This window comes from Schistocerca americana, chromosome 7, assembly GCF_021461395.2.
Source record: "Schistocerca americana isolate TAMUIC-IGC-003095 chromosome 7, iqSchAmer2.1, whole genome shotgun sequence".
Taxonomy (NCBI): Eukaryota; Metazoa; Arthropoda; class Insecta; order Orthoptera; family Acrididae; genus Schistocerca; species Schistocerca americana.
In genome coordinates this window covers 130,577,136-130,593,320 of record NC_060125.1, presented here as the reverse complement: position 1 = coordinate 130,593,320, position 16,185 = coordinate 130,577,136, and the positions used below count along the sequence as shown (strand labels likewise).

Sequence of the window (16,185 nt, the reverse complement as noted above, 5' to 3'; positions counted from 1 at the left end):
TACATATGACCAGAATTTATTTGGGTTCTGTGAAACTTCACTTGACAATGTTCTGCTGTGGTAGTCATTGAATGCATCATGCATTGCTCTCTTGACAGCCAAAAGCATTTCATTCAGCAGCCCTCTATCTATAGCCCTACATTTTGTTTTACGCCTACTAAACAGTAATCTCTGTTTCTTCAGAAGTTTCTTTACAGTGGCTGTATACTGTGGTGGTTCGCTCCCATTATGAACTGATCTGCTGGTTATATATCTGTCCAGTGCACTGTCAACTATTCTTTTAAACTTGAGGCAGAGTTCCTCTGCATGCTCCTGCCCTGTGCTGAAAGTTTGATGTTCCTCACTGAGGTATGATCCTATTGATTTTTTATCTAGTTTACTGAACATATATTATATATAAAAACAAAGATGAGGTGACTTACCGAACAAAAGCGCTGGCAGGTCGATAGACACACAAACAAACACAAACATACACACAAAATTCAAGCTTTCACAACAAACTGTTGCCTCATCAGGAAAGAGGGAAGGAGAGGGGAAGACGAAAGGAAGTGGGTTTTAAGGGAGAGGGTAAGGAGTCATTCCAATCCCGGGAGCGGAAAGACTTACCTTAGGGGGAAAAAAGGACAGGTATACACTCGCACACACGCACATATCCATCCACACATACAGACACAAGCTTGTGTCTGTATGTGTGGATGGATATGTGCGTGTGTGCGAGTGTATACCTGTCCTTTTTTCCCCCTAAGGTAAGTCTTTCCGCTCCCGGGATTGGAATGACTCCTTACCCTCTCCCTTAAAACCCACTTCCTTTCGTCTTCCCCTCTCCTTCCCTCTTTCCTGATGAGGCAACAGTTTGTTGCGAAAGCTTGAATTTTGTGTGTATGTTTGTGTTTGTTTGTGTGTGTATCGACCTGCCAGCGCTTTTGTTCGGTAAGTCACCTCATCTTTGTTTTTATATATAATTTTTCCCACGTGGAATGTTTCCTTCCATTATAATTACTGAACATATATGTCTTTCTGGTTCTTTTAGTTGTCATTTATACGTTGGGAATCATTATTGTCACAACCATATCTGGTCACTGATACTAGTGTTGCTGTGGACATCCTAAATAGGGGTCAGATCTATATTTTTCCATTAAAACTCATTATGAGTGGGGTTCCTATCAATCCTAGGCAGTTTTCAGAGAAAGCGTTAAGTAATGATACACAGAATGTCGTATCACATCCACCACTAACGAAACTGTAATTTTCCCAATTAATTATTGGATGACTAAAGTCTCTGCTGATGATTACACTATGATTGGGGAACTTACATACAAGTGAACTGAGGTTTTCTTGGAAGTTTTCAGCTACATCAAGAGATCAGTCTGGTGGCTGAAAAAGAATCTTACCATCATTTTATGACCACTCCTGATACCGAATCTTGGTCAAACAGTTTAACATGCAGCTTCTGTTTCTATCTCAGTGGATTTGATTTTCTTGTCTACTGCGACAAAGGCACCACCTCCATTTCCCATTTGCCTGTCCTTTGGATATACACTTAAATTTTCCCCATGATCTCACTGCTATCAGTTTCAGGCTTCAACCAGCTTTCTGTACCTAGTATTATGTGCTTTTTAAGAGTGCTTCAAACTCTCCTCCTTTGTTGTGAATGCTTCAGCAATTAATTGTTAGTATTGTAATACTTCTGTTGGTGGTGCACACAGTCTATTTGTACAGTTTGAAGAAATTTCTGCTGTGTGTAGTGCAGTGTAGAGGCCAGTGTTATGTCTGCAGTATTAGCAAACAAACTTTGAGGAAAAATTATTCTTCTAGAAGAGAGTTTATTTCAAAACGAGCCATGTTAAATGAATGATTACTTGCAAATAACATAATATAGTTGTGATGAGGGCATTTTACATTATTATTTCACAAAAATTGCATCGTAGGAGCTCAGAGATCCAGCAGTTTATTCAGAGAAGAAATGGATTAAAATACATTATGATGTAATTGCTGCAGTAGTCAGTGTGTAAGGAATAATGTCGATCAAAAGTGCCTATCAACATTTAATTTTTACTAAGTATTCACTACCAAAAGGGAAATTCATGAGAAAATGTTATAAAATTGCAGAGAGACAGTGTTACTGACCAGTACATACTTCAGGGGGTGAAATTGCATTACTGCCAATAAACACATTTAAAAAGTGGAAAAAAACTATTTCTATCTTTTCAAATTATTGGTTTCTTGCACAAGAATAAAAGATATGTAGTTGGGGAAGGATAGAGATGAGGGGCAGCTCACTCTGACACTAGAATGATAGGGTCCTCACCGGTAATGAATGTTGGTTTTTTCCCTCGTCTTGGCATCTTGGGGTCTGAGTAAGTAAATACAGTGTGTCAGAATACTATGGTATTTTAATGGCAGTTGTTTCTGCAATTACACTATCATAGTCTCGTGCAAACTGGCAGGTAAAATTATGAACTGGATATATAATTTTTGTAGAACTTAAAAGATAAGCTGGGTATTCCTAATAATACGACTTAAGAGAAAGATAATGTTTATATATAGAAAAATAAAATGAAACATGTCCATTATTGGTGTCAACTCTGAAGGCAAAACCAAGAAGCAGAGATGACAAACTGTGAATATGTTGTGCTGCCTGCGGGCAGTAAGACTAGTGTGGCTTTACTGTAAGAACTGACTTGAAGCAAGTACATTAGTCTTTGTACATGCCAAGGAAAGAGTACTGTTGGGAATGTAAATATGACGGGTGATCAACCTCTGCAACAGCTGACACTGCATACTCTTTAAAGAGAAATGACACTAAAGGAACTACAACTTTTGCATCTGCATCTGTTATTAACAACAGGTCTCAAAGAAAAAGACTTAATATTCAAAGTAAAATTTTTATTTTTGAAAAATTCTTTCTTCCAAGACTCATTTGGAAAGGGTAATCTTGACAGAAGGGGTGGGAACTTTATTTGTTGTTATTATTCATGTAAGAGATTGTTATGTATGTGCCTTTAACATGTTTATACTATCATTCTTTTCATTTTTTCAATATAAAGATGTAAAATCCTAGCAAAGTAAAACAATTGGAATTGTTCTTTCGCAGCAGGCTGTACAAAACTACCAAATGGCAACCTTGTAATTGGTGGAAAGCACATAAAGCTGCCAGTTAAATCTAGCCCCAAGCATGCAATAGTGGGCTTGCCTCGTTCTAAATGGCTGCTCATTGTTTCGACTGGACTGCTTGTACTGCTGTTCTTATCTGCTGCTTTCTTACTGTATCGAATTTCGAAAATACAGAGCCAGTTCACAGAGCATCCACTTATAACAACAAGGTAGGTGGATATCTCATAGGTATCTATATCACATAGATTTACTCTCATCTTATTGCTGATTTTTTAGGACATTCAATTATTAGTTTATTACGTGTGTATTGTAGAGTACTTTCAACGAAAGTACTAGAATCGTGTGCTGATTTTGAAGCATTCCTTTGTGTTTAGTTGATGCGTTGAGGAAGTACATGATCTACTTTAGTGCTGAAACGCAGAGAATTGAAGACATACTATCGAACTGATCGAGTGAGATAAAAGTAGAGATAAGCAACTGACCTGTAATTATAAATCCATCCCTAGTCTTCATTTGTTCTCAAATTTTGAAATGTTTGCTTATAACAGAACAAATTCTGAGAATGCAGCTCTGTTTGGCTTCCATAAACACTTTTCTATGAGGAAAGTAGCATATAATTTCACAAACTTTGTTCTGGTGGAGCTAGAAAAAGAAAAAAAAACTATCTTGTTGGTATTTTCTTGCCAAGGCGTCCAGTTGTGTTGACCAGCAGATTCTACTAGACAGATTAAACCATTAAGATGTTAAAGGTATTTACCTTGTATGAGTAGAGTCTTATTCGTAAGAGTAGAAAACAGAGGGTTGCATTAGTGAATGATTCAACAGTAATTATGTTAATTTAAGACTGGAGAAACATTAAATTTGTTTCCTGCAAGGCTCTGTGCTCGATTTATTCCTGTTCTTGATCTGGGTAAATGATTTGCTCTGGACATTACAGGATTCTTCAAAAACTGTATTATTTGCTTATGGCACAAGTGTATTGATCAAGGGCCCAGACATATAGTATCATACACAGCCATGAGAATAATGCAACAGGTTTACATCTGACTTACAGTCGGTAGCTTCTCTTTTAATCTTCAAGGACTCAGATTATCCAGCCCCAACTAAAAATGGCTTGGAGGTAGCAGAAGTAAAGAACAGTGTCCGTGTGTGGAGTTCTAGGGATCCAGTTGGATAATAAACTGAGGTGGTACCATTATGTGGATTTGTGGAAAATATCAGTTCCACTTGGTAATCAATCTCATTTTGTTGCATCTAGATTAGGTTGCTGGCTATAATGAATGCTGTTCTGTTGTAATGTAGCTAAGATGAAAAAGGAATTAATTCTGCAGGAACATCCACTACATTTTGCATCTTCATACATATCCATATGACTATTCGACAGTTAACTGTGTGGTAGAGGGTTCATAGAATCACATTGAATATTTCTCTACCCTTCCACTCTTGAATAGCATGAGGGGAAAAATGAGTGTCTAAATCTTCGCATGCAAGCTCTGATTGCTCTACTTCATACTGATTGTCGTTTCTTTCTAGCTGAGAATCAAGTAAATATTTTGGCATTTGGAGGAGAACGTTGGTGATTGAAATTTCATGAAAAGATCTCACCCCAACAAAAAGCCTTTGTTTTAATTATTGCCACTCTGACTTGCTTATACTATCCTTGACAGTATTTAGCAGTAACAAAGAACAGGCCAAAATGATTTGAACTTCTTCAATATTGTCCGTTCATCCTATATGGTAACGACCCTACATTGCACAGCAGTACTCCAGAAGAGGGACCAGTGTAGTGTAGGCAGTCCCATTAGTAGATTGTTGCATTTTCTAAGTGTTCTGCCAGTAAAATGAATTTTTTGGCTCGCCTTCTTCACAACATTTTCAATGTTGTTGTTCAGATGTTAAATTTTTTGCTGTTGTATCCCCAGGTACATAGTAGTTGAATCAACAACCTTCAAATTTGTGTGGTTCATCATGTGAGCATTGAAAATTTTTTAATACTTGAGTGGCAGACCTCACTTTTTTATCATGTAGGGTCAGTTGCCACTTTTCACACCATGTAGATATTTTGAGTAAATCATCATGCAATTTGTTTTTAACTTCTAAAGACAATCTAAAAGGATTGCTCAGGTTGCCTCCTATGTCATTTATATAGATCAAGAATAACAGAGGGCCGATAATACTTCCTTGGAAACTCTAGGTATCACTTGCATTTCACTAGACGATATTCCATCAATTACTACAGTTTGTGACCTTTGTAACAGGAAACCAGGAATGAAATCACACAGCTGAGATGATACTCCATAGGCAAACAATTTGGGTAGAAGCGACTTGTGAGGAACTGGGAAATGTGTCAAAAGCATTCTCAAAAATCTATAAGTGTGTACTTCATTCAATATTTCCTGTTGATAGCATTCATTGCTTCCTGTTAATAAAGAATCTGTTGTGTTTCACAAGAATAATATTTTCTGAATCCATGCTTGTTGTGTGTTTATAGTGTTTCCTTGGTAATGTTCCATCATGCTGGAACACATTATGCATTCCAGAATCCAAAAAAAATTGTTATCAGTGAAATGGGTTTATGATTCAACAGATTACTTCTGTTTCCTGTCTTGTGTACTGGTGTAACCTTGTACAGTTTTTCAACCCTTAGGTTTGGATCTTTGCCCATGTAAGCGGTTGTATATGATTGCTAAAAATAGAGCTTTTTCATGAGAATACTTTGAAAGAAACCTAATTGGCATACCATTTGGTTGGAATACCTGCCTTTCTTACATAATGTAAGTTGCTTTGCAACACCGAGAGTATCTTCTTCCAAAGTACTGAGGTAGGCAGCTATTCTTGATTCAAATTCTGGAATATTTATGTCACCTTCTTTGGTGAAGGAATTTTGGAAAATCATATTTAGTATTTCAGATTCAGTGGCATACATTGGTAACATTACCACTTCTACAGTGCAGTGAAGGTGTTGATTTTGTCATGCTGTTGGTATACTTTACACACAACCAGGATCTTGTGACGTTCGCCTGCTTTATTTTTTCATTTGGTGTCCTTGGTGTCAACATAGTGCGTTGCTACACTGGCTGAAAAAATGGGGTTTGGGAGTTCAACACTGACTACATTAAATGATGCAGCCGACAAGTGCACATTTGTGTTCCACAGTTCTTTACTTTCACTGTTCACAACCCCCCTCCCATATAAATATTTAATATGGCCAGTTAACTATTGTTTAACATTCGATAAGCCTCATTAATAGGTTGCAGGCAAACATCGACATACCGCTATAGTAGTTTACTGTTGAACATCGAGCAGTAAGAGCCTAAGCACAAAGTTCACAGTTCAGGAACACAGTCACTGTTTTAACACACAGCCTAATTGTGTTACACTTATTTCATAGTTCAGTTGAAGCATTGTTGTTGATCTAACCAACACAAGTTTCTTGTCTAAAACTCAGCCGTGGACTGATTGTCTCGGGCCCATATATATGCTCACAATAATAGGCACTGAAACTATACATTGCTTGATGTTTAATTTACAGAAATTACAATTGAAACTCAACTCACTAAATTACCTGATACATCGAAAACATCCTTCTTTTTAACAGTTTCTTCTACTACAATAGTTAGGCTTAATTATTTGTTAAAACGATGAAATTGACAGATATCATTACGCAAACAATACTTTTGAGAAAACTGAAAATTAACTTCGGAATTGAGTGCTGGCTCTGCTAACATGTTTTCGAATAGAGCCAAATAGATCCTTTAAGAACACTATTAGTTGTTCCTCCAAAGGTGTATAATTAATACAGAATTTATGTGTGTTTATAAGTCAACAACAGAATTCAAGTTACGAAACAATTACTGATTTCACCCTATAACAAAAGTATTAACTAGGAATAGTCAAAATAAATTAGAAAATCAATTGCATACATTAAACTAAGCACAAAATTAGATCTGGTGTTACATTCTTTAAAACTAAAGGCCAACCTTTTTCTTCTATGAAAATGCAGATTACACTCGCATTATGTTAATGACAATCAGTCAAAAATGAAATTTAAGGAGGCAGATGGCAAAACAAGAGGGGAAGTAAAAATATCCCAGCTTGCTTTGTCACAATCTCTCTTGATTTTCTGTCAGATTTCAAGACAGAGTTTCATAGTGAAAACTGTTAAAATCATCTCGCATTGAAATTAACATTACATTTTGAGCATCTGTAAACCATGACCCATCTTGGAGTTTTCATCATCTTTTAAATATGTTTTTTTCATTGCTTCTTAAACAGTGTCTTGACTTGTTTGTGTACAATGGGGAATATGTCCTGTCTCTTACCAATTCTCTTGGTAAAAAAACACATTTCCTGTTAACACTAATTCTCTGAAATTAAGCCATATTTGGTGATGCTTAGTTAGTATGGGAAGAATAGAGACTGTCTGATGGGAAAGCGTCAAGCGAATTTTTCTCTATCCTTTTTTTTAAATGGCTATATTTTGCATATATTTTTGGTGGATTTGGATTATGTTGTATTCAATCTTGCTATAATGACATTGTGAACAATAATTCCTGTACAGTATCTGACGTGATGCTTTCTATTTGTTCTGGATTGCTCATCACATCGAGGTCTGGTATGTTGTCAAACCATTTACACTTTTTTGGGGGCTCCTAAACTAATTCCTTTAAATAACTTTCAAAGAGAGCACTTACTACAATTTTGGATGACGTTTTATGAGTACCATTGGCTTTAAACTTGTATTTTCGCCAACATACTGAGGGAGCTTCAGGTACCAGCTACTATAATCATATGAACTGGATACCTATTTGAAATGATTCAAATTTTCTTTGAATCTTTCAGAAATTTTACTATCTTAGTTTGGTGGGTCAGTAAAAGGAACCAATTATTAATTTATTCCAGTTGTTGGGTGTAATTTCTAGCCATATTAATTCACAGTAACTATGTACTTCAGTTTCACTACAGGGTCAACTACTACTGATCCTGCCGCCACCAACAGAATTTAATTTGTCATTTCTGACTGCTGGTAGGTTCTTGGTAAAACGTTGGCTGAAATTATTTCCTGCTTTAGCCAGCTTAAAGTACTTTAAATGATTTCTGCTTTAGTGCTCTTTATGAATGTATGGGACTTTAGTTCTTTGTCAACACAGCTACAATAATTTACAACAATAATACTGATGTTTCCTAGGTCTATCCTCATCCTATATTTGAGCTGCTCCCTTTCAGATTGCACCCTTGTTTGTAATTTTCTGAGACCCTCTAACTTTTCCAGGGTTGTAAATTCTACATAACTCTACTGTTTCTGTTAACATTAAAAGCATATATAGAGAAGGTGGTAACGTTGATTAAGTTACATAAATCCTTTGTTTGAAGTATTTGATAAAAACACCAGCAGCTTAGTAGTAGTAGTAGTAGTAGTAGAAGAGGACAAGCGTTGTTTTTTTTCTTGGTTTTGTTTTTGTTGTTGTTTTTTTTTTTAATTAATTAAGCTTAAGGAGTAAAGGTAACACCTTCCATCAGAGGGCACATGTGGCGGAGGGGAGAACTGACTAAAAAATTTGGTTATTTGATAGGAAGTTTTCAGATCTTTAACACTTTCAAAATAGTGTCCAGCAAATGCAGTAAACTTGTCCTATCATTTTTTCCATTGGTGGAAACAGTTTTAAAACTCATTTAAAGTTATACTGTTTACTGCCTCCAGTAATTTATTTATTTTCAGTTACATATTTTAAATTTCTTTTTCCCATTCTACCTCTTAAAAATGGTTCTCTTTCAGGTTTCTTTTCATTCTTTGGAATAAAAATACGTAAGAGGCCATATTCATTGAGAAGGGTGGGTGAGAAACTGTTGTCATTTGGTTTTTGGCCAAAAATGGCCTGACACACAGTGCTGTGTGCACAGGGGCATTGTCATGGTGAAAAAGCCAAATTCGCATTTGCCACAAAGTGGGTCATTTTTTTCTCACTGGTTCACGTAGTCATTTTAGCATGGAAGGTCCTAATGTTGGTGAACTGTGGTACCCTGCGTAGCAAATTTGTGGTGGATGATCCCCTTGATAACAAAAAACAAACCAACATTGTCTGTAGATTCTCAGCTGCCTTGCTTTCTTTGGTCTTGGTGATGGAGTCTTTCACTGTCCGTTTACTGGATCATATCCATAACACCACAATTCCTTCCCTTTTGCCCCATGATCTGGATGAATTTTTGACTTTTCTTTAAATTCCTGGCACATGCACAAATGATTGGCTCCTTGGTCATCAGAAAACACACACAGAATGAATTTTACTTCAGAATGTTTTATCTTCAGATCTTCAGTCGAACTTCATTGTCATGGACTCCAGAATATTTCAGTAATTTCCAGAAATTCAGCGATTGTTCTATAATCGTCAGACATGATCACAATATGTATTTTTTTCAATGTTCTCCTCCATTCCGGACCATCCCAGTAGTGATTCATCTTCAATTAACATTTGACCACTTGTGAAATCAAAGACCCACTTGTAAACCCATACCTGGCTCTAAGCTTCCTGCCCATAAGCCATCTGAAGCATTGCAACAATTTCTGCTGATAATTTTCCTTACAGGAAACAGAATTTGATGTTAGAGTTTTGATATTTAATGCATGCCATTGAAAGTTCGCAAAACATGTTAAACAACTCTTACATAAACATTCATACTGACCACAGTAATGTTTCCACAGCAATGTTGCTAGGGCATCTGATATAAGATGGTGTCTAGTGAAGGCACCTAGCAGGAATTTCAGAACTAGTGTTCTACCAACTGCCAGAGAAAAGTTTGCATTAATGTTGGGTCCTCCCTCATAAACAAGACTGATATCTTTGCTAACTGTAAGACAGATCCCTTTCTGGGCTACAGTAAACCCTTTACTCCTTAAATTATAAACGTATTTAGAGTAATTGTAAGGTAATTACTCTAACTGATGGTGCAAGTAGGTTAGCGCTAGTCACAATTTCTTGTTAGCATACTTTAGAGAATTAGTTAGCAGTGCCTCTCGCTTCTGTCTGTTAATACATAACATGCCTTGTTCTGTATTCCTCAAGGTACTCCTTTATCGTGCATTTGCAGAGCACAATTTGTGAATGAATGATGAAATTAAAAGATTTTGTTGGCACTGGCTCATTGCAATGAAACTGCAGAACTGTAAAACTTTTATTCACTAGTTACGTGATGTTCTCTACCAAAAATGACTCAATATTTGCTTGTTTCAGTGATGAAGTATACCAAGAAATTTTGAAGTGGCAAAGTCAGCTTCATTCTAAATCAGTTAATGAAGTTCAAGAATTTCTAAGCACTAACTTGGACCAGTTGGCAAAGGTAAAGAACAAATACTGTAAATTTTTCTAGCATTTGTTACCAAAGAGTAAATTAAATTAATCCTTCATTTTGCAGGACCTAAATATAGCAAGGAAAATCATTTTATCATACAATCAAACAATGGAAAATCCAGGATGGAATGTAACAGTACCAGAGAAGGAAAGTTGCTACTCGCCATATAGTGGAGATGCTGAGTCACAATAGGCACAACAAAGAGATTCACACAATTAATTAAAGCTTTTGGCCATTAAGGCCTTTGTCAGCAGTACACACACACACACACACACACACACACACACACACACACACACACACACACCCGCACGCGTGCGCGTGCAAACGCAACTTGCACACGTCTACAGTCTCAGAGAGCTGTGGTTTCAGATCTTTGTTGTGCCTATCACGACTCAGCATCTCCGCTATATGGTGAGTAGCAACTTTCCTTCTCTGGTATTGTTACATTCCATCCAGGATTTTCCATGGTTTGTTTTTTGCCTGATGGCTTTTCTTTGATCCTAACCCTGTGCTATTTTCCTTTGTAACTACATTGTTTTGCATCCGCTATACTCAGTGGAGTGTGGTTTCAGCTCTCTGACACTGCAGACGTACGTACTCGCGCGCGCGTTTGTTTGTTTGTTTGTTTGTTTGTGTGTGTGTGTGTGTGTGTGTGTGTGTGTGTGTGTGTGTGTGTGTGTGTGCGCGTGTGTTTACTGCTGACAAAGGCCTTAATGGCCGAAAGCTTTAATTGTGTGAATCTTTTTGTTGTGCCTATTGCGACTCAGCAACTTTCCTTCTCTGATTTTGTTATAAAATGTATTTATAAATTTACTTTTGTTTAAAAAATGAAATATACCTTATAAGCAATTAAGTCCTCCCAGTTGAAATTCATTTTCAATCTGCATTTATACACAGTAAACCGCTGTAAAGTGCATGTGGCAGACGGCACTTCCTGTCGTATCATGTCATCCCGTTCTTGTATTAAAGGCAAAAAGTTACTTAAATGCCTCTGTGTATGCTGTAATTGGTCTAATTTTCATGGATCCCCACAGAAACAACCCACAGGAGTTGTTTATTCATAGATTACTTTATTAGCACTGGTACTTCAAAGTTTGTAAATTGTTTTTAGAGGACGATTGGCATCAGTTCAGGCTTTTGAGCATTTCTTTAACACTCTTCAATGGGTCAAACAAACCTGTTACCAATTGTTGCTCTTCTCTATATAAGATGAATATCCTCTGTTAGTCGTATTTGTTATGGCTCACATAGTTGAGCAGTAGTCTAAGATGGACCAGAGGAGTGTTTTGTGAGCAGTCTCATTGGTAGGCGAAGTGCATTTTACTGTATCCTCCAAATACATCAGTCTGCCACCCACTTTACATATGCCTTACTGAACCCATGTGGTCATTCAATTTTATATGGGTTAATAGATTCCAGTTGTGACTCATTAATATTGTACTTCTAGGATACTTTATGTCTCTATTTTGTGAACTGACTAATTTTGCATGTCTGAACATTCAAAGGACATTGCTAATATTTGTACCACTTCACAATTTTATCAAGATGTGACTGACTATTTATGGAACATAACATGACCAGCAAGTTCCCAGTAAACTTCCCTGGGGACACCCTAAGTTAGTTTTAGATCTTTTACTGACTTATCGTCCATAAAAATATGCTTCTTCTTCACTACCAAGAAATCCTCATTCCAGTCCCTAATGTCATTTGATTTTGTTTGGATGCTGTTATCATATTCTTGGAGGCAGGTTTTATGTGAAATATGTATTTTGGTTCACTTACAGGTGCGTCAGTCACTGGAAGCTTTATCTTTACTAATAGTATCAGAGGGGGAACAATTACAGCAGTCGCAACAGCAGTCTCAAGAGCCAATGCATTCAGAGCCTGCTGGTAAGCAGCAGACTCCCACTCTTCCCCACGACAAGCATAGTTAGCAGAGGCTGTACCCCAACCATTCTGAGGCCACAGCATTGTCTGGGGTCTGATGATGGTGGTCGACATGATCTGCATGTTACTGTCTACTTGCCATGCTGTCTTGGTGTGTGTTTGTTCCTGATCTCAAGTTTGGGACATAACAAAATTAGTGCAAGTGCAAGTATATTAAATGTATAAGACTAGCCATTGTGTTTCATCCCACATTGCACTTATAGGATTGCAATATTCTGCCAATACATGAAGTCCTATTTGTGTTATTTACTGGTATCTGACGTTTTCTCATTAAGCTGTTCAGAAAAAGCTGGAAACACCTCAAGAGAACATGATAACAAACATTGTCTGTGATACAGGGATAAGTGAAAGATGTCGGACAGTAGTTACGTTATTCGCTTACATGCGACTTCAACTACATATATCCTGGAACTTCTGTAACACAAAATAAAGTTCCTCTACAGTTACTTGTTTCAACTATTCAATATTGTGAAATTAAACTGTGTTTGTACTAGACAGTTATGGATCTGTACGCAGGAAAAACGACTATAGATCTAATTTTGTGATGACCGCAAAATATTTATTTTAATTTTCTAAATTGTAGGCCTGAGATGCAGAGTATATGTGGAAGAAGTTATGGGTACCACTTGTTAAAGCATTATTAGTACTTTTAACACACTAGTGCTACAGATATTTTCAATCATGGATTTCACTTAATTAGAACTGAGAATAGAAAAGGAAAAATTATAAACAGATCATGTAATTTTTTTATCTGTTTGAATATTGTGTGTATGCAGTTATACAAGAAAAAATTAATCATGATTGCCTTGTCTGAATTTGCACTTTCAAATTAAAGCAAACGTTTAAATTTACGGCTACTGAGTTGGCCTTCCAAATTTTATCTCACTGTCTATTGCATTCTTAGATGAAATATGTTTGATCATAATTACAAGATGGCACAAATGTATCAAAAGTGATATAGTGACTAACACCACCTTAAGTTTTACACATTAGTTTTTTTTTCTGAAAACAGTATTTTAAAAATCTACAAAATAATCTTTGTGCTGTGTGCAACAAAAAGTAACATAAGTCAACATCAGTTGCAGCCTCATACAATTAAAATTTTTAAATGCAGTTCTCTTTATGTGAGAATACTTGCCTGTAGCGATTTTAAATTGGCTGCTGAAATTTGTATTTCTGCCACAGTATAATGCTATAGAAAGTATGTTTGGAGAAGTGAGAAATTAGCCTGAAATTTAAGCATGTTAAAAGTTCTAGAAACAGGTCAGTTGTTGAATGACTGCATGTTAGAAGTCGTATTAAATCTTGAAAGTTTCTTTTGTGCGCTGAGATGTAGTTCATCATATGCAGCAGTTCATGAGGTACTACTTGTCGTATACAAGTTTGTCTAGTAGTTTCCAATTATCCACATACAGGATATTTGTATCTTTGAGTTTCTAGATGAAAAACTAAAACTGTCCATTCATGGAGATACAGCTTAAGCCAGCATTCCATTCAGAATAGTATTATTTGTCTCAGAGGAAAAAGCAAAGTTAATTTGTTCATATTAAGTAAGTGCAGCTGGATACAAAATTTTGACTGAAATCACACTAGTGTGAAAACAACATAAGCATCAGGCTCTTGAATTTGCCAATAATTGTATCCACACTAACTGTAACCTGTACCTAAAGATAACTTGAAAAATCTTACACAAGTACCAACACCTATTTATTCAGTGGAACATGAAATTTTGCACATTTGAGAAACTGCTATAAGCAATAGGAAATGTTCCTGTAACATGTGGAAAGACTAAAATGATAAGTCGTACTTACTGACTTCAGTACTATCAATCGAACATATTGTTATTCAAACTGTTGTTTGTAGTTCTCTTTGGAGGACACATTTGCCAAACAGAATATGAAAATGTGACTCTAAAAAGGTCTCATCAGTAAGATGAACTGAGTGAAATAATTTAATTTTATTGTTTGTATCATTGACTGTAGACACAGTGGATGTTTTTGTGTGTCTGTCTTATTTATTTATTTACTGTAAATAAATGTTAAACACTTGTGAATAAGAAAAAGTGGCACTGGTGCAAATATTTTTTGTTATGATTTTATGAATTTGAAATGTGTTGGGAAGGTTGATTGTGTATTGTGGCATAAATTTGTGCAAGATATGTCCCTTTATGTCATGACTATATATTCCTCATGTTTTCAAACAAATTTTATCTGTCATCAGCTATATATTTTCTGTGGTAAACTGGGGAAAGATTGTATTGTTTAATGTTTTGGACAGGAATTGAACTGTATGCCTTATGCTGTATTGCTCTACATAAGCAAATCTTTCCCCAGGTCCAGCAAAATTTAAAATATCCATAAAGAAATTAAATCAGGTTAGTACTTTGTATTCTGAGTACTCAGTCAAATGTTAATGTTTTTCTTCAGTGAATGTAAATCTCTAACAGGAAGTCATAATTACTTCTGTTATTGCTATCTTCATAATGATTCATAAGTAAGGAACTGCTCCATCCCATACATTTCTATGATAGGACAGTATTGTTTGATTTTGTGAGTGAGTGAGTGAGTGAGTGAGAGAGAGAGAGAGAGAGAGAGAGAGAGAGAGAGAGAGCAGTTTATATTGAAAATTCGTAATCAAGGGTAATAAACTGTATATACCAATGAATGCATGGTGCTGGAATTATAATAGACAAAATTCTTACAAGTGTCTGTGATAATCACAATTCATCCTGAGAATCATCTCAGGTATTGTGGAATTGTATAGTTATATTTGGATGGTATATAGAGAAAGGTGTGACTTCAGGTTTTTTCTGTGTAAAACGGTGCTTAGTTATTTAATATGGTTGTTTCAATTTTCACCTTCAAGTATAGGGAAATATAGATTCAGTATGATAAAAGTAGAATCAATACAAAAAAAATTATATTTACTGAGTGAATTTTCCTGCAGTTCCCTTTCATAAGCTGATAAAGTGTGATAGTTATATTTTACAGTCAAATATTGTAAAATTAGATGCTGTGTGGTGGTGTTTACACCATTAAGAGAAAGAGACTGTAAATGTTTGTAAAGACCTGTAGGATGAAGATTTGTGCACCAAAAAGGCAAATAAAAAAGAAACAAACCAAATGTCACTAATGAAAGTGAATTTCTTAATATAATCTTCACATTTCAAGCACTGCAAGAAAGCTATAATTAGTGACTGTGCCCTGTGACGCTCAGTTTTTGCACGCAGTATATAAGGATATTTTAAATTTCATGGAATATTATATACTGAAATGAGGCATTCTGGATGTAATTTAAACAGTGCAATATGCACAGCAGACCTGTAAAGCACTCTAATTATTTATATTAATGTAATGCTAACTATCCATTACTACTTTTCCTGTCATATACATAAGATTTTATATGGAAGAGCATTAGACAAATCTCTGCTAAACAATATATTTCCCGTGGAAGTGATTGCTACTTAAGAGCATTTTTGTACAGTATTAGATTGCTATTTTACACTGTAGCATACCAAATGACAAGTATAATTTAATAAAGTACATATACGTCTTACAAAAATGAGGAAATTGTTTAAATTTTTTGCACAGCCTAACGTTATTTCTACTGTTGAACATGATCTCAAACCTGATATCCACATGCTCCGACTTTAGTATTAAAGAAATACAGATCTTGGTAAATGTTTCCTGTGTATGCTGCCGTATTTACTCTGTAATTGTGTAGTTCAAGAGTCCGCAGCTCGTGGTCGTGCGGTAGCGTTCTCGCTTCCCGTTC

The 16,185-nt window shown here is 35.9% G+C and overlaps 1 protein-coding gene across 4 annotated transcripts in view; it reads left to right on the top strand.

Annotated features, from left to right (window-relative positions):
• LOC124622138 (GRAM domain-containing protein 2A-like) overlaps positions 1-15,959 on the top strand; it is a 279,154-nt gene extending 263,195 nt beyond the window's left edge. For all 4 annotated transcript variants that reach the window (XM_047147766.1, XM_047147765.1, XM_047147764.1 and 1 more), the window contains 3 exons: positions 3,095-3,323; positions 10,344-10,449; positions 12,249-15,959. In XM_047147766.1, coding sequence (XP_047003722.1) covers positions 3,095-3,323; positions 10,344-10,449; positions 12,249-12,398 — 485 coding nt within the window. In that variant the 3' untranslated portion in view covers positions 12,399-15,959. The remainder of the gene's footprint in view (positions 1-3,094; positions 3,324-10,343; positions 10,450-12,248) is intronic.
• The last annotated feature ends 226 nt before the right edge of the window (positions 15,960-16,185 follow it).